The sequence below is a fragment of the Chelon labrosus genome, assembly GCF_963514085.1.
Source record: "Chelon labrosus genome assembly, chromosome: 5".
Lineage (NCBI taxonomy): Eukaryota > Metazoa > Chordata > Actinopteri > Mugiliformes > Mugilidae > Chelon > Chelon labrosus.
In genome coordinates, this window is record NC_140341.1 from 13,111,380 (window position 1) to 13,135,474 (window position 24,095).

Below are 24,095 nucleotides of genomic sequence, written 5' to 3' on the forward strand. Positions count from 1 at the left end.
AGCGTTCCCTGCCTGGTACTTCTGTCCCAACCAGTCTTCAGGAGTCCTTACACCTCGATCCTGGGGTGTTGGCAACTCAGTCTATGGTCGCAGTTCTTCCTTCCCACTCGGCCTCAGATCTCTGCTCCTTGCAGGAGACTGATCCCCTCCTGAAGGAAGTCTTGCAATTTTGGCGACAAAATGTCAGGCCTACCCCCACCGAAAGGTAGACTTGTAGTTCTCGAGACCGGTCTTGGTCTCGAGACCACTTTTTTGTGGTCTTGGTCTTGTCACGGACTCGACAGTCTTCGGTCTCGGTCTTGTCTCGGTCTCGGGTCTCTCAGTCTCGCAATGTCTCGGACTGGCCGAGCGGTCTCGAAGGGATTTGTAACCTATAATAGCCAGGCAGGCACAGTTTTTTTTTTTTTTGATATCATTATACAGTGGTCCCTCGTTAATCGCGGGAGTTACGTTCTAAAAATAACCCGCGATAGGCGAAATCTGCGAAGTAGTCAGCTTTATTTTTTACAATGATTATAAATGTTTTAAGCTTGCAAAACCCCTCACTACACACTTTATACACTTTTCTCAATAACTTGCAAACAAACCGCACTTCAGTCACACTGCCAGCGATCAAAGATACTGTATATGTAAATTTGGCAAGCTGAACGCATTCTGTACTGTACAAGAGACACCGTACGAGGAGATTGATTGACAATGGTCTACAGTCCCTTAGCCAATCAGGACGCAGAAGACAATGCGCTATAAAAAAAAATTAAAAAATAAATAAAAAAGCATGCAAAATTGCACTAAAAAAATCTGCTAAACTGCGAGGCCGCAAAAGGTGAACCGCGTTATAGCGAGGGACAACTGTATACGCCCCCTTCAAGTACCAATCACAAGCATTTTGTTGGGGGGGGGTGGTAACGGTACGGTGTCGCTGCACACAGTCTGTTAATCCGTGACCGTGAGAACACACACACACAGGCTTAATCCCTCTCCTGCCTACATGATTAACATGCAATGCAGCCTTATTTTATTATTTTATTTTATTAAATGTTGGATGTGGTATGTATGGTTAAGACTTAAGTCCTCTTCTGTGTGGCCCTATGAGCCTATCATGCCACTACAGCTGCAGAATGGTTTAGGCTACAAATTCTGTAGAGAACAACATCAGACCTTATAGAGAAGAAGTGTATTTTCTGTTAAGATTGGTTTCATGTCTTATCAACAACACACACGAGTTAGTTGGCTGACAGGAGGAAAATGCAAAATGGCAAAAAACTATGATTTTTTTTGGTCTCGGTCTTGGTCTTGGTCTCGAGCTGAACTAGTCTTGGTCTTGACTTGGTCTGTCTTGGTCTTGGTCTTGTCTTGGTCTTGATACTCTCTGGTCTTGGTAGTGTCTTGGTCTCGGTTTAGGCGGTCTTGACTACAAGTCTACCGAAAGGCGACAGGTCTTGAGGCTGGCTATGGCACTGTTGCATCAGTGGGACCGCCTTGGCGAGAGGGATGGCGTTCTTTTTCGTCAGGTTTTTCGTCCAGATGGGGGAGAAGGGTTTCTCCAACTGGTCTTGCCTGCCAGCCTTAAGCAGGAGACATTGAAACAGTTGCACCAATAACACGGTCACCAGGGCATTGAGCGGACCACTGAACTGGTCCGGCAGTGCTGCTACTGGCCTGGCATGTTTTCCGATATAAAGCAGTGGGTCCAAGAGTGTGAGCGCTGCCAAGTTGCAAAAGAATCTGGACATGGGCCACATAGCTTCATGGGTCACTTGCTTGCGTCTAAGCCAAATGAGATCCTGGCTATAGACTTCACGTTGTTGGAGCCATCCCGGGATGGGTATGAGAATGTCCAGTAGCCGTGCCTACACGAGATCAACGGGCCTCCACCGTGGCTCAGGATCTGTTATCTGACTGGTTTTATAGGTTTGGCGTTCCGAGTCCCCTCCATTCAGATCAGGGCAGAGCTGTTTGCTTCACCAGCTCTGCTGCCTGTATGGGGTTGCAAAGTCCTGTACCACTCCATACCACCCTGCAGGTAACGGACAATGTGAGCGGTTTAATCGAACACTCCACAACCTCTTGTGTACCGTCCCAGCTTCGCAGAAGCGGAATTGGGCCTCCTGTTTACCCCAGGTACTTTTTTGCTATAACACCACACCTCATCAGGGTACTGGAGAATCTCCTTTTTACCTGATGTTGGGGCAGGAACCACGGCTTCCTGTGGACTTTCTCCTGGGTCGGGTTCAGAGCCCAGTGCCAGGTGAAGTACAAGACTGGGTGGCCGAACATCAGGCCAGACTTCGAGTTGCCTTTGAGGGTGCTCGAGAGCGCCTGCTGGCTGCTGCTGACAGACGGAAAGAGCGCCATGATCAACAAGTCCGAGATGCGCCCCTGGCAGTGGGCCAGATGGTGTATCTGAGGGATCATAGTGTGAGGGCCCACCACAAAATTCAAGATTTCTGGAGTTCAGTGGTTTACCAGGTTGTGAAACCCCCTCTTGGGGAGGGTGCAGTCTACACTGTTGCTCCTGTGAATGACCTGAATAGGGTCAAGAATGTGCATCGGGAAATGTTGAAACCCATAGTCCAGCCTGAGGCTCCTGTACCACCACCGGCGACGCCATTACCTCCAACCATGGCAACGCATGATGGTGACTCCTTCAGTGATGGGGATATGTACTTCTTGGTCCCTGAAACCCTGTTGCCAATGGTTGCAACAGATCCAATTGATTCGTGTTCTGCAGGTCCTTCTGTGGTGATCTCACCAGAAACCAGGCGTGTTGTAGGAATAACTCCGGCATGTGGGAGCTCCGCACAGCCAGGTCCTTCCACGTCCCCAACCGCCCGGCCTAGCACTAGCCAACAGGCATCACGTCGGACCGTTCGGTCCACAGCTGGTCATCAGTCTAACGTTCACCACCTGCCCCGTCCGGCGGGGACCCCCAATAGTGCACCCAATGGGCTTCCTGGGCCTGTGTCTAATGCTCAGTCTGCCATCTTTAGGCCATGGTGCTAGTGTTGAGTGGCTTGTTTATCCATCGTCGGGTCGACGATGCAAAAGTGGGGGGTAGATGTAGCCTGATGTAGTCTCCCTCCATGCCTCTGTTGGGCACTGTGCCAGGGTCTCTGTGCTCTCATTTTTGGGTGGTGCCATACGCACCTTTATAGTTAGGTGCATGGCCACTCCCCTCCCCTCTCTCTTTCGCTGATCACCCCCGTGGTGGTGGCTGCATCCTGGTGCTCATCTGGCGTGACTGAGGTGTTGGCCTACAACGTGTCCTATTGTTCACTTCTGCAGTTGACAGTTGGTGTTGCGGGAGATGGATTGCCCCGCTTGGAGCCCTGTTCGGCTGTTATCCTGGTCTTCGTGTGGGTTTGAGCTGCGGACATGTTACCCTCACCCTCCTGTCGCCAGTGAGGCTGTACCTGTTTTGCTGAGGTTGCAGAGGTGCGTGGCTCGTTCTCCGGCCACTGCCCCCCTAATTACGGCTGCTGCTTTTGCAGGCGGTGTTCCGCCACCTTGTTGGACGCTGTTCTGTGGTTCTGTCCGCTATTTGTTTAGGCCGTGATTTGCTGTTTCCCAAGCAGCGTTCGGCTGCTTTCTCGGCTCGGGTTGTTCGCCTGCCTTAAGGCCTGAGCCCGCCTCCGATGTTTCGTTACCAATAAATGTCTAGTTTCTTTCTTTATAACTCTTCTTAGTTCTGTAGTTATTTTCACGTATTTTGTGTTAAGAATTATAAAAGAAAATGATTTGTTTATTTTGTTTCCTTGTTTTGTGAATATTATTTTTGTGTTATGAAGGGTTAGACTGATTTTATTCTCACCACCAGGGTTTTGTATTGTGTTTTTTTGGCAATGTGTTAATTTTTCTTTCTCCCTCTTGACAGGTGCTGTGGGCTCCGGCAGCAGTACACTCCCCAGGTGGTGGGCTTTCTCTGCACTTATTTGTTTGGTTTGCAGTGTCACAGGTGATTTTAGTGGTGGACCCCTTCCCCTGTTTCGTTTCCTGCTGCCGTGGTAAGCCTCAGCCCTGTCTGTATTCCCTTTTTAGTTAGGTTAGTTTTGTATAAGCTCTGGTGGTTGCTATTTTACTGTTGTGCATTTTTGTGTGTATTTTGCTTTAAATAAACCTTCCAAACCAACACGTTCTCTAGCCAGTGGAATTTTCTTGAACCTGTGTTTTTGAGATCTGCATACAACTTTAATCAAACTAATTTCCTGGGGGTGAAATTCCCCTGGGTGGCGTTGTCACAACCAATCCTCACCGCTCTGCCACATTTGCTACGCTCAGGGGTCGCGTTAACCGAACATTTTCCGTCATTGACCGTTGTTTTTAAAACGGTGACGGAAAAATCTGAAGGCGATCAGTCATTTTGACAGATTGCAATTCACACCCCAGACCACTTGGTGGCGAGTGAGCATATGAATTGGCTCTTGTCTCTCTCGATTATTAGTAGTGTAAGAGTCGGTTAAGAGTCGGTAAAGTTTCGTTTCTCTGCTGGCCAAGTGAGTAGCTGCTGACTCTCGGTTAAGCAGGGATCCACGAGCAGCGGTTATGAGTCGGTTAAGTTTCGTTTCTCTGCGTATTGTGCGTAAGTGAGTGAGTGGCTGAGTGTCTTAGTTTGCTAGTGGTCAAGTCAGGTAGTATGTTTTGTTTCTCTGCCGAGTGAGATGTAAGATGTTTGAATGGTGCCATTCATTGATTATATAGACGTCAAGATTCATGATTCTTGAGTCGTCTTTGATGGACGGTTATATGAGCCGAATCTTTTTTCCACCGCTACTGAATATTAATTAAAAATTAATGAAAATTAAATTCTATTGAATATGTCATTATTATTTTTATTTTAAAAAATAAATAAATAAAATGACGGGTAAAAATACATTATGGCGGGATTTTTATGACCCTGTCAGTCAAAATGACAGACAACGAAAAAGTCTAGCTCAACCTCTGGCTACACCATAGACATAAAAACACAGGATGCAAGTACGCTCCCATGCCCCACCCAAAATGACCCCAAAGCTGCCCAGTGTGCCTGCATAAGTTTTACCCCTTGTAAGCCCAAATCACTAGCCTGACGAGCCAGACCCACATTAAATGTAGGGTCTGGGCACTCTCCATAGACAGGGCTCAACCGGAGGGGTGGGATAAACGGTTGTCTTTCAAACTCCCTCTCCACGCAATAGGATAGCGCTACAACCAATCAGAGCAACGAAGAAGGTGACGTAGTCAGAGCGACGGAAAAGAGAGTTCCTTGCATGTGTTGTGGAAAAAACTTATCCAAATAGATATTAAATAGTTCTTGTTGCATCCTGTTTTTTTTTTTTTTATGAGTTCGCCTACAGGTTGAGTTTCTCCTGCATTAATCATTTTTAAGCTGTGGATCAAACTTTTGCCGTATCCAGTTGGCAAAACTCCAAATACATCCTTCTTTTGTAAGAACGATCTCAGTGCAGTTTCTTGTTCTTTTCTCAGAGAAAAGCTTAACTTCAAGTCTTTCAGAGTGGCCAAAGCCGATTCGAAAGAAAGTTGTTCGCTAGCAGCAGCCATCGCTCTGGTAGTTCTAGCAGGATGGGGAATTCACGCATAATTCACGGAACTTATGGTCGCAGGTCAGTCGTCATCATGTTAAGTCCGCCCACCGACTCGTGATTGGCCCGGTCCATCTTGGATTTTTCGAAATCTCAAGTCAACGGAGAGTAACTAGACTGCCCCTGGAAGCAAATGTAATTTGCTGCCGCTAGGGGCGCGTCTAGATTCTAGGCTACCAAATCACCACACTAAAATAACAATAAGTTGTCATGCACATAAACATACATCTCACCAAAACCATGTATCATAATTGTTAGGATGGCCTGGTAGCGGTTGGATTAAAAACTTGAGTCGGAAATGAGGTGCGAACCAACCAAGTGTTTATTTCACCCTGATAATTCATGACAAAAACACTTGAAAGACATAACAAAAAGAAAATCATGCCCCTTTTGTGGCCTGAGGTCTGGGTCACAGCCCTGCCAATCACTCACACCCTATCTGTGTGCACGGGCTCCCTTTTATAAGCTGCTACCTATTACTCCTCGAGCCCTACCACTGAACAGGTGAGCTCCCTCAACAGATCCACCAAACAATATTTGGTTAAATAATATACCTAAACAAATACATATACTCTGAATGCCTCTACTCTCGTAAATCTCATAAAACCCTTACTTAGCTAACATTCACCCATAGCAATCCTTTACAGTTGCCAAACATCTGCTAGCCCCCCCCCCAATTGTCACAATGGTCTCTCCCGGGACCTTTAAAAAGGTGTTCAGACCTCCTTTAGGCTGAACACCTGAGGAGGCAGCAAAGGTAAGAAAATTATTTAGACTTCCCCACTAAATAATTCACTGAAATGGAACTTTTAGCGAACTTTTTATCTGTGGACTACGTTCTGTTGAGAGAAATCAGAAGTGAAAGTACTGACCAGGGAATTTTGACAATTGTGTAACCTCTTGCTTATTATATTTGAACATTTATTCACATAATAGGGAAATGGACACAGTCGCCTGGCATCTAATTGACATTTAACTGACATCTAAAATGTCTAATTGGCATCTAATTGATATATATGAACAATATACAGAACCAACAACACCATATATGGAATCCTTATTTAAAAATGTACATGAGCTTAGGAGTGGACATAATTGTGACAAATGATGGATAAAATAAGTTATGTGTTTGGACACAATTATTGTCAGTAGGGAGAGCAAACCTGACACAAGAAGACACGGTTGTTTCCAGAGCGAAAGTACCTTATTTTTTGATAATATATCAAACATGGTATAACATATACCATATGTTAATGACAGTATAAAAACAGATGCGTGACACCATGAAATCAGTCTGAACTCGCATGGCACCAAGAATCAGAGTCGAGTTTGTATCTTTTTAAGAGTAAACTTCTCGGCTTTGAAGATATTCCAGATGCCAATAGAGCAAGAACCTAGATTACGTGTTGAAGTAAAGAGGTACAGGCTACAACTGTCCCTGCCCAGTACCTCATACTTTTCTTTGACAGCTGCAAGCTGGTCTCCCTAAGACCATAGATGATATATAAAGATGGAGGACATGACAGTTCCCTAGATGTTAAAGGTATATCAGAAATGCTGACATCTTACATGGCTGGTGAAAATATTTGCAACTACAGTCTGTGCATCAGTGACTAGAGTTGGAGATACGCCTGGCCCATGATACCAAGATGAGTAAAGCTATGAGTGAGTCCAGATTGTGGCAGCCAGCGGTGTCCTTATAACTTACATGGTGCCCCATAACCTGAGACTCTAGTCCTCGCTGCAGTGGCACAGGGTTAATTCCAACTTTCAGCCTTTGTGCAAGCTCTTGCCTCATTAATTCCTGCCTTTCTCCACTGTTGACTATCCAGTAAGGGCCCAGAACACCAAAAATCATGTGGCTCCTGGGCTGAAGGGGTCACAACTGGTGGCAGGATATCATCACGACGCCTCTACCACATGTTCATTACTGCACTGACACTGGTTGCAAAATACGTTACAAGCACAAGAACGCAATGCTCACTTCCCGTATATTTGGGAATAATTTTAAGAAGGTTAGAGGAACTGTTGACGGTGTCCAGCTATACACAATTCTGCCACAACATTTAAACCACCAACCACTGACGCGAATAACACTGATGATTTCATTACTAATGTGCTGGCTGTTATATATTCAGAATAAACAAATAAACAAAGAATGAGCTATGGGATTAGTTAACTCTACAAACTTTTGGAAGAGCAGTGCTTCCTCCTTGGTGATGAGGTTTGTCGTGTAGCCTCCCATGGCGTGGTTGATTCTGGTGTCACAGCTCAGATTCTTGGGCTTATAGCAGTACCAGGGTTCGCCTGTGTAAAGGTCAGTGTAGTTGCACTGGGGCTGCTGGCAAGGGGGCAAGCGCACGTTGCACACAGTAGTTTCCAACAAGAGGCCCAAGCGGAACAGGCTCTTGAAATACACCCGATCAGGCCGTTCCTCCCTCAGCCGCCGCAGCACAGCAACGGCCTCGCTGGAGTGCACCAGCGTTATCTCAACCTGCGCTGACCCCACCCAGAGGAGCGGGAACAGGGCAGAATAAGATCCATTCCTGTGGTCCACCACCGTGCCTGCTACACCAGCTCGAAGCTCCGGAGAGTGCAGCCTGGCCAAGATAAAGTCCCCGCCATAGCGCTTGGGACGACCATGGAAGTCATGCATTTGGACAAGGGCCTCCAGCTGGTCCCCAATGTGCCACTCTCTAACTCCCTTGCTGGGAAGGATCGCGAAGAGGCTGTGCATGGGGTTGCTAGTGTGACGGAGGGCAGTAGGTGTAGAGTGAGGTGGGGGCAAAGGCCAGGCGATAGAGTCCAACAGGTAGCGCTCTTCCAGTTCATCTTCAGGAGTGGGTTTCTGGTCCAGATGGGCACAGAAGGTGTGGTTGTGATGAAAAGTAGGGAGGTTCTCTGAGATGAAGGACGACTGGATCCTGTTCTGCAGCTGGTAGAGGGCTGAAATTGTGTGGCAGTTCCAGTTCGAAAGAGAAAGAAAGACAGATTAGTAAAGAGTAGAGTGGTTGGCACACTATGGACTAATGAGTAATGCAACCAGAGTGAAAACTATTTTATGTGTGAACAATCCTGATCAGGGGTGGAGCTTTAGCTGTACGATAAAGCTCGCCCAAATTCACATAATTTGTCACAGTAAGGATGGATCAACAGTGCCCTCAAGTGGCCATTCTTAAAAACATTTTCTTTCTTTTAATCATGGTTTAAGTTAAAGCATGTAGAACCTTAGATATGTTATTATACTAATGGTAGCTATTAGTTTAAGCTATAACTGTTGAAATTGTTATTTTAGAAACCCCAACCTTTTATTATTAGCAAGATATCCTGAAGAACCTGAGTTTATTAATGCACTGATGCTTTTGAGTTATTTTGATTTTGTCATTCAGATACGTCATCTTGTCGTGTTGTAATGTTGAATGTTGCTGAACTGGAAAAACATTCCTAACGAGCCATGATGAGTGATGGAATAAGACACCTTGAGACAAAGATCTGTAGGCGTTTCCTTCTCTTTCCGCGCGAAGAATTTGGAATCCCGATCCAAAACACGCCCTGAATAACGGAGAGACGAAGTCCCGCCCCTTCCGATTGCCTCCATGGGACCTATCTTTCGAAAAAATATGAACGGCAGTCTATGGCGAAAGATAAATTATTTTCTGGTCCCGATCGACTTGTGCCTTGGATTATACATATATTGTTTTTCAGGATAAAAAATGATTTTACATGTCAAGAATGTCACAGTTTGTAGCAAGATAGTTAAGTAAAACGATATGGAAAATACGTAATTAAACGAACTACAAGTCCAAGTCACTTACCTTACGTCACCACATTTTCCTTCCACTCTTCGGTTCTGTCTGCCCTTACAGTAAAAGATACAGCTAACGATGCCGGTGTGTTTTGTGCCGGAATGCCACCATTCCAGCAACGGGAGTTGCTCTTTCTTTCGCTTCCCGGTGGATGAAAAGACTAGGACTCGGTGGACGAAAGTCATTAGGCAAGTCACATATCTGTGAATCATCTAAGTTAGCTTATTCACTTAGCACTTAGCTAACAACGAATGCTAGCTAACGTTAATGTTAACGTCACGTTATTATTATATATTATTATTATTGTTATTCTAATAATCTTTTAATACAGTCGTCATTAAAAGCAATATTAATAATAATAAGGGAACTCTTTTGAAATTGTGTGGTTTTCTGCATTAATTGCACATGGAAACTAAAAATATGTCACTAATATAGCAGAAGCTAACGTTAGAAGCTTGGCGCAAAAATAAATGAATGTATCTATTTCTCAATTGACTAAAAAGCTTATTGCAATAAGTAGGCCTACTTGTTTGATTTGCTATACAAGGACACATGTTACACTTATATTTTCTGAAGTCAGGTTTTATATATTTAACAGCAGTCACAGGTAAAACAACAAATAACATGTAACCTTTACACACATTTTTCTCAGTTGAGGTGTACTAACTGGTGTTATGATTGTAGAACATACACTTTAGTGTACCATGATCAGATAGTTCAGGGAAAGTCAAGGGGAGGAAGTCAGCCTTGCATGAAATTCTTCTGGACTGTTGCCATTGCTTTGAAGGGTGAGTCAGGTCAACATTACATTTAACTAACTACTGCAATTGTGAATCAATGAATCAATGAGTCTGTTAGGAAGTAATTGCAGTAATTATAAAAAAGTGATAATTTGTCTTTCCTTCAAGTGACTTAACTCAGTTTTCTGTTTTATTCCCTTCATTTCCTTTGCAAGAAGTACACAAGACCCCCCAACCAGAACCGACATGGACACAGGAAATCTAAAGTTAAGATGTTTTATTTTCAATCTTTACAGTAAGCTTTTTCAGCATACATAGCAATCTTTCAAAACTTGCTCTGTTTTTAAGATACGTTCATAATGTTTTCTTTATTCTTCTTTTCCTCAGCACCATCAAACCCAGTTCCTGTGTGTCCTACTTGCGAATCAGTGCCCTTAATGTTTATGTAATTAACAATAAACTCAATCAATTTACATTTAATGTCTCAAAATTACATTACGTTTTCTAAAACCAATGTTTGTATTCAGTACATTCACTCATAGTCACTCACAGAAGATAGTAGGTCATGCCTGTAGAAACTCTCCAAAATGAGGAGATTTTCTCCCCATGCAGGGTCTTTTGGGATGGGGATGATCACTGCCTCCTTTGTAGTCCAAACAACAAAAAAACAAAGGTCCCGGTGTGTGACGTGCAGCTGACCTTGGACTTGGTGCCAGTATGGATGGTTGTCCTTGAGCACATATGATTCACCCACCACACGGAGACAAAAGGAGGGGGACTGGACAGCTTGCGCGATGGTCATGTTCCGCTGGCTGTGGGGGCACTTCACCTCTAGCAGGGCAGATGGCTCCACAAGCCCATCAGGTGATGCTCCCAAAACACCCGACTCACTCACAAAGAGTCCCGAGTCGAGCACCTCCATCTGATAAGCCTGCTCAAAGGCTTTCACCCCCTCTGGCTCATTCATGACACCCCAGTTGACAGCCATCACTCCATCCAAATTTTGCCCCCCAAGTACCCTCTTCATGAGGGACGGGCATGGGATGGAAGAGCGCCGTGACAGCAGCACAGCACCGAAATTGCTGGCTGTCAAGCGTCCCTTCCTGTGCAGCTGCCACTGAGGATTTCTCCGCTGACCCATGGTGGTTGCCAGGATGGTAGCCTGCTGGTCTTGGGTCAGACGCATTGAGGCAAGGATTGCCTCAAGCCCCTGACCCCGAAGCTCCCTTACCAGTTCAGGCACAGTTGCCACAGGCTGATGCTCCGGCTGTGGCTCGGGTGACAACAGCCATGCCATGCCGCACTCTGTTCCCCTCAGCTCAGACCTGAACCAGTCAACATCTTCAGCACTTACATCCCTGGCCAGGGGGTTATAGGTGTCCTCCAACTGCAGGTACAGCTCTGACACCGGTAGAGATCCTTTGGAAGAGGCAGCCTTCTTCCATTGGCACTCCACGTCTGTCGCGCTGAACTCCCTCATCCCAAAAATCGCCAACGCTGCAGCATGGCTACATTTAAACTCGCCCCGTGCACACTCACAGTTTGAGTTCAAAATGGCTCCATCATCACCCATGTAGATCTGTAAAATTGTAATGTACTATTTTTGGGGCGCTACAACACAATATTTAGTAATACAAGTCTGGGCGCCAAAACCTGAGCCATTCAGTATAGTGCTACAACATTGAATACGATGCTAATGTTAACGTTAGCTGACAAAATAGTAACTCACCGAAACAATAATAATAATAATAATAAATTTTATTTATAATGCACTTTACATCAAAGATCTCAAAGTGCTACAGGTTAAAAAGAAGAAGAAAAGGTTTTAAAAAAAAAACATCTAAAGGGGACCAAAAGCTTTGCTAAAAAGAAATGTCTTAAGACCTTTTTTAAAACAGTCAGTGGATTGTGGTGCCCTCAAGGTGTCAGGGAGGGCATTCCACAGACGTGGGGCAGCAGCACAGAAGGCCCTATCACCCATGGTCCTCCGTCTGGTTCTGGGTATGTGGAGGAAGTTTGAGTGAGCGGAGGGAGCGTGTTGTGTTTTGTGGATTGATAATTTCTTTGAGATAGGGGGGTGCGTGTACATGGATGCATTGGTGAGTGAGGAGGGAAACTTTGTACTCAATCCTGGTGGAGACGGGAAGCCAGTGGAGTGAGTGGAGAATGGGGGTAATGTGCTCATGTTTCCGCACTCTCATCAGGATCCTAGCTGATGTACAGCCAGTCCCGCATGCTGGCGCATACAGAACCGACCAAAACTCCCTTCGTGTAACTACAGCTCTCGACATGACCCGATTTATAATGATTTTCACCTCGTTTGATGCTTCTGCCTTCGTCCTGGAAGAAGACGGTAAAGCTCAACAAGGAGACAGCCATAGTTCTCTAGTGACGTACATTGTTCGAGACAAGAGATGTAGTTCACTAAGCGATCTCATACAAAACCTAATGTTGTTCAGCTTATTTACGTCAAATAATTTATCTCTTGACATGAAAAATTATCTTTTAAATTCACACACATCATATGTGAAATTCATGCCACAATTCGAACGGGACCAAAAAATAATTATGATCTCTCCATAGACTGCCGTTCATATTTTTTAGAAAGATAGGTCCCATGGACCTGAAGTAGAAAGGCGGGACTTCGGCTCTCCATTAACAAATAAAATCAGAGGGACGCTCCCTCTTCTCCGCACTTTTCTACTTGTACTTGTACTTTTATTTTACATTTGCTTTTAACTAGAGCTCGCTCTTTTGTTCATTCCGGACGTAGTTACGTTCACACTTAGTAACTTTGTTTTAAGAACAACTTGAATATTGTTCCGCGGCAATTTCTTTTTTTTTTTTTTTTTTCTTTGTATTTTATTAGTGTTCAGAATCTCACATACATCTATTCCAGATTTCCATATTCTATGACAAACAATAAACTTATTCTCTTACTTTTTCAGGTATATAAGAAAACCAGTTTAAACATACAATTGAAAAAACACAACAATAACAAAATTACCCGCGGCAATTTCAAGCTCTGTTTGTTTCTCGCCGGACCTTTTCCCCGACGCACAATTTTGTAGTGACTTAAATATTTTTCTAGTTTTATTCAACTTTATACTCTATGCGCCTAAGTACTAATCAAGAAAACCAACATCGTTTATAAGTTAGCCAGCGTAGTCAGCTGGGATATCAGAGAAAGACCCAATCTCTTCGACTGATCAAGATACCAAGAGGCTGTTGCCATAGAAACAACACCAAGAAGCCGTGACGATTCGGCTTCCTTCTTCGAACACAAAGACATTGCAAAGTGTTATCTACTGCCTTCGATTGAACACCTACAACGCTCTCAAGCGAAGCTGGATGTTGGAGTTGCAGACCAAGCAACAAGTCCTGTCTACCGGTCCAAGAGAGACCTGCATCAGCTGTGCCGTGTCGTCACCACCTCGTCACGCCAACGGTTCGCCATCACCGTACTGAGAAGACTCTACGGAAAAGTAGGCTGAATCATTCCTACCGCTTAAGATAAAGAGTTGGTGTCACTACTTTGAAACTCCCTATTAACATCTTTTAGAGAAGACTGATTAGATTAGGTATCAAATCCATTCCCGTTAGTTTAGGACTTAAAACATCTCCATCTCTCACCATCGCTCAAGAAATTAATTATTTCAGATCTTATCATATTCGTTTTATTTACACACCAATATGCATATATCCTATTAGTCATAGTTGTCACTTCATTAAATAAATGTTTATTCACACAGAAGTTGTTTGTGACGTTGTTTTACGACAGAGAATGAACGGTACAAATTGTGGAAAAGAATTTACTCCTTCAGATATGCAAATTATTTAATTGAGACTGATAAATTTATTTAAACCGTGTTCTTCCTACGAAAAAAGGAGGTGGTGCCCTAACGAGACATTTAAAAAGTGCTGTATACGCTATAGTACAATACATTTGGACTACAACGCCACTGATAATGTGCAGCATTGGTCCAGAGATACTATACATAACACAGTCTTACCATTTCCCACTGGGGACAATAAATTCATTTAACCCCACTTCTCTCCTCACCTCAGTGTGGATGTTGCTCAGCAGGAAGATGAGGCCAGACAGTGCTAGGAAGAGGAAGATGAGGGTATATTTGGACAGATTTCGGTACATGGTGACCTCCTTCTGTCTCCCATGATCAGGTCCTGTCTCACACTCTGCCGTCACTAAACCTAAATCACTGCAACAAAGAAATGGTTTGTCTATGTGGTGAAGCTGAAGTGAGTTTTACATTTTATTGCTCATTATTTCATCATTTAGTTTAGTTATCTGTGCTGACGTCCTCTGGGTACAAGGTATGAAAATAGTTTGGGGAAGAAGGTCTTTTTGTACCTGATTTGATTTGTTTTATAATTCTAATGTCTTAAGCTTTTCTTTTTCTCATACGTTATAATCTGGACATGTTCTACACACATATACAGTAAATATGAGGTAGGACAAGTTTACCCAAGTGTGTCCAATCTGCAAAGCCTTCTATTCCTAAATATTTGAGACAGAAATACACAATTTCTACATGACAACAGTATACAACTGGCAGCATTTTAAGTGTTTTGGGTTAACGATCAAAGCCAGTGGTCCACTTTCAACCAGGTTAAAACAACCTTCCTGAGCACATGAAGTTGTCGGCGTTGTTAGAAAGGAGAACAGCTCAGAGAGCAATGCAGAAAACAAATCTAACAAACTCCATCCACTCAAGTAAATCTATGCATTTCAGTGTATAATTTGCTCTGCGTCTGTGCTGCTGTCATATCGAAATTTATGGAGACAGACCGATAATTGACTGAAGGATATCTGAACAAGACATTATTGGACAGACGCTGGCAGAAAACATTTTATGTTTTCTATCTAATCTGCTCGTCCCATCTATCTAACCCATTCCACAGACGCTCTGCGAGCATTTTACTAAAAGCAATGAGCTATCTAATGCATGCTAATACAGCGGATTTGCCATCTAAACTAATACAGCTTGTAGTTAAATGGTATTTTAACCAAAAAAAAATAATAAAAAATAACAACAAAGCTAACTCAAACCCTAACTTTTGAACATTTGTACAAAATACAAAAATATGCAAGGCCACTGAAAATCAATGTGACTAATTTGTTTATGATAAAAATAATATAGAATTTTCATATAAAATTTTAGTAGTAGCTCAAATTTAAATATACATAAATAGTTAATAAGTTTAGTTCAGAGAATTTGCTTTAACAATTTATGCTTAACAAGATTAATGTATCAGAACTGTTGTCTAACGGTTGATCGATCTGTCAGCTAACCGTTACAGTTTAAATCATGGCTTTGTATATTCTCTCTGTCTCTCTCTCTCCATTTATATATATATATATATAAATATATAGTTTGGGGGTCACTGCCCCGAGTGCTCCTACTACCATGGGGATCACGCTCGCCTTGACCTTCCACATCTGCTCCAGCTGTTCTTTCAACCCTTGGTACTTTTCAACTTTCTCGTGTTCCTTCTTTCTGATGTTGGCGTCTGCTGGTATCGCCACATCTATCACCACCGCCTTCTTCTGCTCTTTGTCTACCGCCACTATGTCCGGTTGGTTAGCCAGGACCTGTTTGTCAGTCTGGAAGCTGAAGTCCCACAGCACCTTGGCCCTGTTGTTCTCAGCCACCTTCTGTGGTGCGGCCCATTGGGATTTGGGTACTTCTATTCCATACTGGGTACAGATGTTCCTGTACACTATTCCAGCCACTTGGTTGTGTCTCTCCATGTACGCTGACCCGGCTAGCATCTTACACCCTGCTATTATGTGCTGGACTGTTTCAGGGGCATCTTTGCATAGTCTGCACCTTGGATCTGATCTACTCTTGTAGATCTTGGCCTCTATGGCTCTTGTACCTAGGGCCTGTTCTTGTGCTGCCATGATCAGTGCCTCTGTGCTGTCTCTGAGTCCAGCCTTTTCTAGCCATTGGTAGGTCTTCTCGATATCAGCCACTTCTTCAATTTGGCGGTGGTACATGCCATGTAGGGGCTTGTCCCTCCAGGTGATCAGCTCCTCTTCCTCTGCACTCTTATCGGATTTCAGTTGCCTGAGACATTCACTTAGCAGTTCGTCCTTTGTGGCCATCTTTCTGATGTACTCTTGGATTTTTGATGTTTCATCCTGGATAGTGCTCACTAGTCCTCAGCCTCCCTCTTTCCGCTTAGTGTATAGTCTCAGGGTGCTGGATTTGGGGTGAAACCCTCCATGCATGGTGAGGAGCTTTCTTGTCTTGATGTCTGTGGCTTCTATCTCCTCCTTTGGCCATCTTATGATCCCAGCGGGGTATCTGATGACTGGTATTGCGTACATGTTGATGGCTTGGATCTTGTTCCTGCCATTTAGCTGACTTTTCAGGACCTGCCTCACTCTCTGGAGGTATTTGGTTGTGGTTGACTTCCTTGCGGCCTCCTCATGGTTTCCATTAGCCTGTGGGATACCAAGGTACTTGTAGCTGTCTTGGATATCACCTATGTTGCCCTCTGGTAGGTCGACCCCTTCAGTTCTGATCATCTTGCCTCTCTTTGAGAACATCCGGCCACACTTGTCCAATCTGAATGACATCCCTATGTCGTTGCTGTAGATCCTGGTGGCGTGGATTAGAGCCCGACCGATAAAGGATTTTGAAGGCCGATACCGATACAAATATTTGTTGGTTTTAAAAACCGATATATCGGCCAATATTTTTTTTTTTTTTTTCAGAAACACGCAACAAAACATTAACTGATTTCCCTAACATTAGTTATTTGTAGTTATTTATGAGTTTTAACTAAAATAATATGATAATGCATCCCTTTACCTGCACTTTTTAAATTCTTTCCATCAAGCTACATCAAACCATTTTCAATCATCAGTTGCTGCCTGCCTTCTAAAACCTACTATTCAGCGATCTAAATCCATTATGTAACTCGTTAATGCTGTGGCTGAACGACAGTCTGCAACGCACACTTGGCGTCATTGGATTTCACACACGTGTAAAAGAAAAGCTGCACAAGCTACGTTTGATACTTTTTCTCTATGTATAAATGTTCACTCCTCGCAAGTCTAACGTACATTTTACAATGCAGGGACTGTAACTAGAGATATGCTATAAATACAGTAATCATTACAGTACTTTATTTAGGCAGAATAAGTTCGTTGTGGTTTCCAAGCTCATTAATGTTAACGTTAGCGGTCTTCCACTGATAGTGGCATTAGCTAGCTTTGTGATTAGCTAGTCTATGATGAGCCATAATTTAGCAATGGATAACGTCATACTGCAAATTGTAAAACATACATTTTCAATATAACAGGCCAAGGAGAGATGATACGTCTCATTGCTATAACTGTCACGCTATTAAAGAAATACTTCAGTCACATTGTCAAAAGTTAAAAGGACAGTCAGTCAACTACACTGTAACAACGTAACGTAATTAGCTAATTCCGCTTCGCTCTCGGCTTATTTAACAGCAGCAAAACTGGACATGATAGTCACGAATTTTGTCATGCTTATTTGAGTTAAGAGAACTGATGGGGATGTTCTTTTAATTGTTATTCAAGCAATGTATGTCTCGTGACCAACTCACCATGAACACACTTCACCGATGATCTTACTCGCGGATAACTGGTTCTCTCTGCCCGACTCTGGCTGGATCAGCACGAGTTATACACAGAGAACGTCTAATAGGAAGAGAAGTGGCACTCTCTGGTTACTTCCGGTTTCTGGACTGGCTGCAGTAACACGTCTCTGTCCATGTGGGGGCGCTCGCAGGCGAGTGCAGAATGAATTGGAGCCTATGGGGTTTCACCCCCAGAATCCACTTTTCTCAGGATAGAATTTTTTATCAAGTAATTTGAAAGTTGCATTCAAAAGGGGGGGGGGGGGGGGGGCTAAGATAATACACTCAGCTGAAAATTGCATTTTTAAGTTAATTTATCTGTTCTAAAAATCCGTTCAAAAAATGTGATGACGTCACATATTTTCATACTGCCAGAGGTGCTGCTTTACGGCAATTTCACCCGTGTACTTTTTACAACACATATATAACGATATGAAAATAAAAGTGCCCGCAGGAAAACATAAATACAGCACACAAAAATTAACTTCAACAGAAAGTCCTCCTTAAGAAAATGTTTCTGATTCTGCTTTAGCTTCAGGTGCCATCAAACGAGGTCTCTGGTCGTAATCAGTCGCAAGTCCATCACTAACCAATCAGCATTCATTAGCAGAATGCTAGCGTGTTCCGGCCAACAACGGCCCAACCTGTAAGAAATTGAAAAGACATAAGTACTCATTCATTCGACTTTTGGACTATAATCTATATTGAACTTGCGGAATCAACAATAAAATCTACGTTGATTCAACGACAAGCAGGAGAAAGAGATACATTTAGCCGTCTAGCTCCATAGACTCCCATTCAGTCTGCACTCGCCCGCGAGCGCCTCCAGTGGAATTGTAATGGAACTGCAATCAAGATCGATACAATGGGGCTAATGGGAAGTGCCACGGCTCTCCGTAGACGGGCTCTGTTATACACGAGTGTTGCCAACAGGGATGGTGTAGAGTGCCCTCTGGTGGACAAACTAAACTATACAACGCCAACACTCATGACATGGTTGAAGGGTGTTTCGTTTTTATTTTATTTTTGAAATATTAATTTATCGGCCATTATAAATGCCGATACCGATAGTTTTGAAAATGCCTAATATCGGCCGATAATATCGGCCGGCCGATATATCGGTCGGGCTCTAGCGTGGATCAGTGAGTCGATTTCTCGCTCATTCCTGGCGTACAGCTTGATGTCATCCATGTAGAGCAGGTGGCTAATTGACCTTTGGCTAAGCCCCGCCCTAGAATGTAGATTGACCAATCACAGCCAAGAGAGCTCCCACAGTGGTCCGACACTTTTTCCACAGCGCTCCATTGACTTTAACGCAGGCGTCTCATATTTTCGATCTCGGCAGGCTATACTGTCGGTATATATCCAGCATCCAGGGTATGGATAAGCCCAATGATGTGCGCGCAAAACCCTGTGGAGCTAACCAAAACATCACCGTTACAGCTTAAGTTGCATAGTTGTTGATACGCTAGCACACGCTGAAGAAATACGTTATACGTGCGTAACGTTAGTCCGTTTGCTTCGTAATAACGATTATAGAAGTGAATAGAGACGTACCCAGCTTTGCATGAACAGTGTTGCTCCTTGATATTTATACCAGAGCCTTATAGATAACCAGAAAACCACAGCCCAGAAGAGAATGTCGGACGTAGCAACAGTAACTAAGGGGGGCGGGGCTTAGCCAAAGGTCAATTGTTGCTCCACTTCGGAATTGGTACCTGTAACCACTCTTTGTGATGATCTGGCTGAGGGGATTCGGGCCTATGCAGAACAGCAGTGGTGATAGTGCATCTCCTTGGTATATGCCGCATTTGATGTTGACTTGGGCAATTGGCTTTGAGTTGGCCTCTAGGGTTGTCTTCCACATTCCCATTGAGTTCTGGATGAAGGCCTTTAAGTTCCTGTTGATCTTATACAGTTCCAGACATTTCAGTATCCATGTGTGTGGCATTGAGTCGTAAGCTTTCTTGTAGTCGATCCAGGCGGTGCACAGGTTGGTCTGTCTGCTCTTACAGTCTCGGGCGACTGCTCTATCGACCAGTAACTGGTGCTTGGCTCCTCTGGTGTTGCTACCAATTCCCTTCTGAGCCCCACTCATGTATTGAGTTACGTGCTTACTCATCTTAGCCGCAATTATGCCTGACAAGGTTAGGCAAGATGCTGTTAGCTTCTTCAGCCAGTAGGCATGGATCATATCGGGGCCTCTTCATCTTTGACACTCTTTCTTGGATGTCTGCCATTGAGATGGTTACTGGTTCTTGTTCTGCTCTTAGGTCCACTAGGTCCACTTGTGTGATGCCTCTTTTTCCCATATACCCTTCCAGTATTCTTCCACCTCAGCTCTTGGTGGGTCTGACTGGTTGTTATTTCCTCCCTGCCACTGAGAATACACCTTGGCTGGTTCAGTGGAGAACAGCTTGTTTATTCTCCTGGCCTCTGCCAACCGGGTGGCCAGCACTGTTAGTCTCTGTATGGCAGTTTCGAGTGCTTCAGGTATGGAGAGCTTGGTGTACTTCCTGGGTGCCCCTTTTATTCACCAAGTTTCCTTTCTGCAGTTCTGTTAGCTGGCTAACTTCTCTCCGTGTTGCCCTTATCTTGGCCTCTAACCGTATTCTCCATGGTGGGTGCTGCTTGTTATGGTCTGAGCCCATCTTGTAGCCAAGCATTTCTAGGATTACTGTTGCTGTACTGTGTATCAGTTTATTGGTCTCAGTGATGGTTCCCGTAGCAATTGTTGTTAGTGCAGCATTCACATCCACTAGTAGATCTTCTGAAGGTACTTTACAAGTCAGCTTCGGTATTCGTCGGGGGTTCCAGGCTTCTAATTGTGCCATGATCTTCATTCTCAGGTCAGCAGCTCTTGCACTGAGGCTGGTATCTGCTGGGGCTTGGTACCCAATCTCTGATTGTGGGGGTGATGGTGGCATCCCCCCGCTGACCTGTCGTCCTGGCGCCCCCTTGCCGTAGCATTGCTGTTGTATCTCATCAATCTCTGGTTGTGATAGGAGTTTTTGATTGCGGATGTTGGAACACTGGGCTAACAGCTTTTTCGTTGTTAGCCTTGATTGTGGGTTTCGAAGTGACCATTGGTCCAACATTCGCTGCATGTATCCCTTCTCTCTAGGGTTGCTCGTATAGTAGCATTCTGTAAGGTTCAAGCAACCTAAAACATCCAAAACATCACACAAAGAAGAGAAAGACAAGAGTGTTAAATTTCTTACTCGCGAGGAGAACGGACAGAGACACGCTGTTACAATCTCATGCCGTTCTGAAGCGTGTTCAACCGTCTCCTCTCTTTTTATTTCATTAGGGAGGTTTCTAGTTACAAAGGGTTGCAGCACTACAGGAAAGGGGGGACACACAGCTGCAACCTCTCAATCTATAAGTCTCGTCTGCACACGTAGCCCTCTCTTTGATCGCACGTCCTGTTTTCAACCGTTCCTACGTAAGTTGAGGTCCAACTCCTTTTCCTTCGCACCTGGTCCTCCGACGATCCATCTTGCTCCTGTATACCTGAGGAGACAACTCTTTGCACAAACAATCCGTTCCCACAAACACTAAAATAGATCAATGATAATACTTTTAAGTAATAGAGTAAATATGGGATAACTGATATACTTTTATTCCAACACATTCCAACAGTTCCGTGTTTTCCGCCCTTGTCCATCTATGTCTTGTTCCAGTAGCCCATTTCTCATCAGGTTGCCCTGGTTCCCTAGCACCTGACGTGGACCTTGTTGACCCCGGCGACGTCCGAGCCGGTGTGACTCTGTCATTTGTCTGTACTCTCATGTTCCTGAGGTAGGTCTGATACATTAAGGAGTGAGGATCCTTGGGCATAATCTTGTGTTTTTGCCGTTACTAACGTTACTAACCGCTCGACTATCCAGCTGTTTATATATATATATATATATATATATATATATATATATATATATATATATATATATATCGTCTGTGGTGACGTGAGCAGGTTTATCTGCCATAATCTGTTCCTTCCACTTTGAATCGAATCTATGATTTAATAACACAAAATTAAAGCCACTAGCTGTCAACTTCCTCCCGTGGCTGTGCTCATCTCCATCTTGAAACATCTCTAACGGCTACACTTATTTTCTAACTCTCAGCTGCTTCTGCCACATGAACGCCTTCGTTGGCAGCGCAACAAACAACAAAGACATGGCGGGAAATAATAATCAATAGATGGGAGAAGACTACTAAGCATTTATAGAATCAACTCTGCAACAAATACCTCTGTAGGTAACGTCAACGTTGCTATTTGATGACGGATTGGCCGCGTACTGCTAGCTTACTCACGGATTAGAGTGTGGTGGACCGCTGGAGTGGTAGGGACAGTAGCCGCTGGACGGTGAAGAGGAGACGGAATGGGAAGCAATCCATGGAGTAGTGTCTGTAATAGGAAGTAGTGATGTGTCATGCGCAAAAGAGCCAGCTTTAAGAGCCGATGCTGGGTAGTGAATCAGAAGAGCCAATTCCCATCCCAACTTTTTTTTTTGTTTGTTTGTTTTTGCCTTTCGCTCATCTCTGCTCTAGTGATGGGAAGTTCGGCTCTTTTCTCCCGAAAAGTCGACTCTTTCGGCTCCCGAACGGCTCTTTATTTATTATCATTTATAGAGTAATACTTTAGCTCAACACAGCAAATACATATTGCATTCAATGTTTGAAATAAACAAAACACTTAAATCAGATCTGCACAAGCAAATACAGAACCAAACTCCATAAACAAACCAATGTCCTTGTGGAGGTTTGCGGTGGAAGATGCTCTTAATATATTTTGCAGTGAAGACACTCCCAATGCCACAGCCTTTATGCCCTCTCTCTGATTTCACATAATGGTATGATCCTAAATCCTCTCATATTATTGGCCACATGCGGTGCCCATCAAAACAAAGTTCCACCCCCATCCTCACCCGAGCAGAGTGGTGGTGTGTCGTTCGCGAATGATTCGTTCCAATGAACGAATCTTTTGAGTGAACGTACTAAACGGAATCACTTCATCAACTGATTCGTTCCTTTCTCAGTTCAGTTGAGTTCAGCCGTGAGTCTGTCGGGCGGGAGCGGAACTGCGGCGTTCTGTGACACACTCGTGAATCTTCGGCGAACGACGCAGCCAGCGTGCGGGGCGGGGGGAGGGACTGTTGACGCCTGAGCAAACGTGACTCCGTTTACAGGAAGATGTGGCAGATAATAGGCGCGTTCGACTTGTCTGCGCCTGTCTGAGTCTGACTTGCTTACGTCAGCGTGATCTTACGCAGACTGTAGGGGTGGAGCATAAAACGGCTGCAGACAAGTCGGACACGGTCAACTTCGTGTAAACAATGGCGGATCTCGCGGTGTTTGCATTCGTTGTTGCCGACGAAATAGAACCTTTGGAGTTACCGGAATTTATACCCGTGTTACAACAAGCATGCTGTATGCAAATGATTGTGAATAGCAGCAAATCTACTGAATAAGGATTAAGTAGCATAGTGCTTTGGTCTCCAATCTTGGCGAAAATGAACTGCTGATTAGGCTACTTATTTGAATATTTACTTTTACACCCAAAGTCGTTTAGCACCTGTAACTCAACCATGAAACGAATTCACAGAAAGATATTGAGATGGAGATTAAATGCCATTTGTTTTCATTTTTAGACAGACAGGTGTGAAGAAGAACCCCAAAAATCTACTAACCGTTAACAAGATTCGAACTACGGACGGCCGATCGCCAGACTGACGTGTTACCCACTAAACCAATTTAGGATGATACTGAAGAAGCAGTACTACGATATAAGTAAAGGATAATGGACGACACTCCTACAAATTTAATGCACGCGTTCTAGATGGTAAAACGGCCTAACGCGAAGCCTTAGAATGTAACCTGCGTTGTGTTGAGCTCTGCACACGCCCGGACTCGAACCAACAGCATCTCGGATTGGGAGGCGAGCGTGCTGACAGTTGAGCCAATAGCCCAGGGTATTTTTATTTTTTATTTTATACTCTAATGGAGTGAAGTCCATTATCCCGCTTATTCTACTGTTACCAACATGTTAAAACTGCCTTTTTACTGTTTAATCGAAGAGATGAACACTGCATTGAACTGCAGTCAGATGTACAACGTTTTCAGTAGGCCAGCCTACCATTGTTGCAGAAATCACATATAAGAAGGTATCCCTTCGATTTCTGTACATTTCGCATATTCCAACATAACGAAGCGAGAAACGTCAAAATCGTCATGAGGAGATTCCTCCCAAACTGCCCAATCACGTCTTTGAACTGACGTCATGAGGGCGGGTTTCCGGTCGTGCAGTTCGTTGGAGAGCAACTTCA

The 24,095-nt window shown here is 44.0% G+C and overlaps 1 protein-coding gene across 1 annotated transcript in view; it reads right to left on the bottom strand.

Moving 5' to 3' along the window:
- LOC311487960 (NXPE family member 3-like) overlaps nucleotides 1-14,278 on the bottom strand; it is a gene marked incomplete at its 5' end in the record, with an annotated part of 56,905 nt that extends 42,627 nt beyond the window's left edge. The window contains 2 exons of the mRNA XM_084544438.1: nucleotides 7,769-8,553; nucleotides 14,189-14,278. Of these exons, the coding sequence (XP_084400564.1) occupies nucleotides 7,769-8,553; nucleotides 14,189-14,278 (875 nt within the window). The remainder of the gene's footprint in view (nucleotides 1-7,768; nucleotides 8,554-14,188) is intronic.
- Between the last annotated feature and the right edge of the window lie 9,817 nt (nucleotides 14,279-24,095).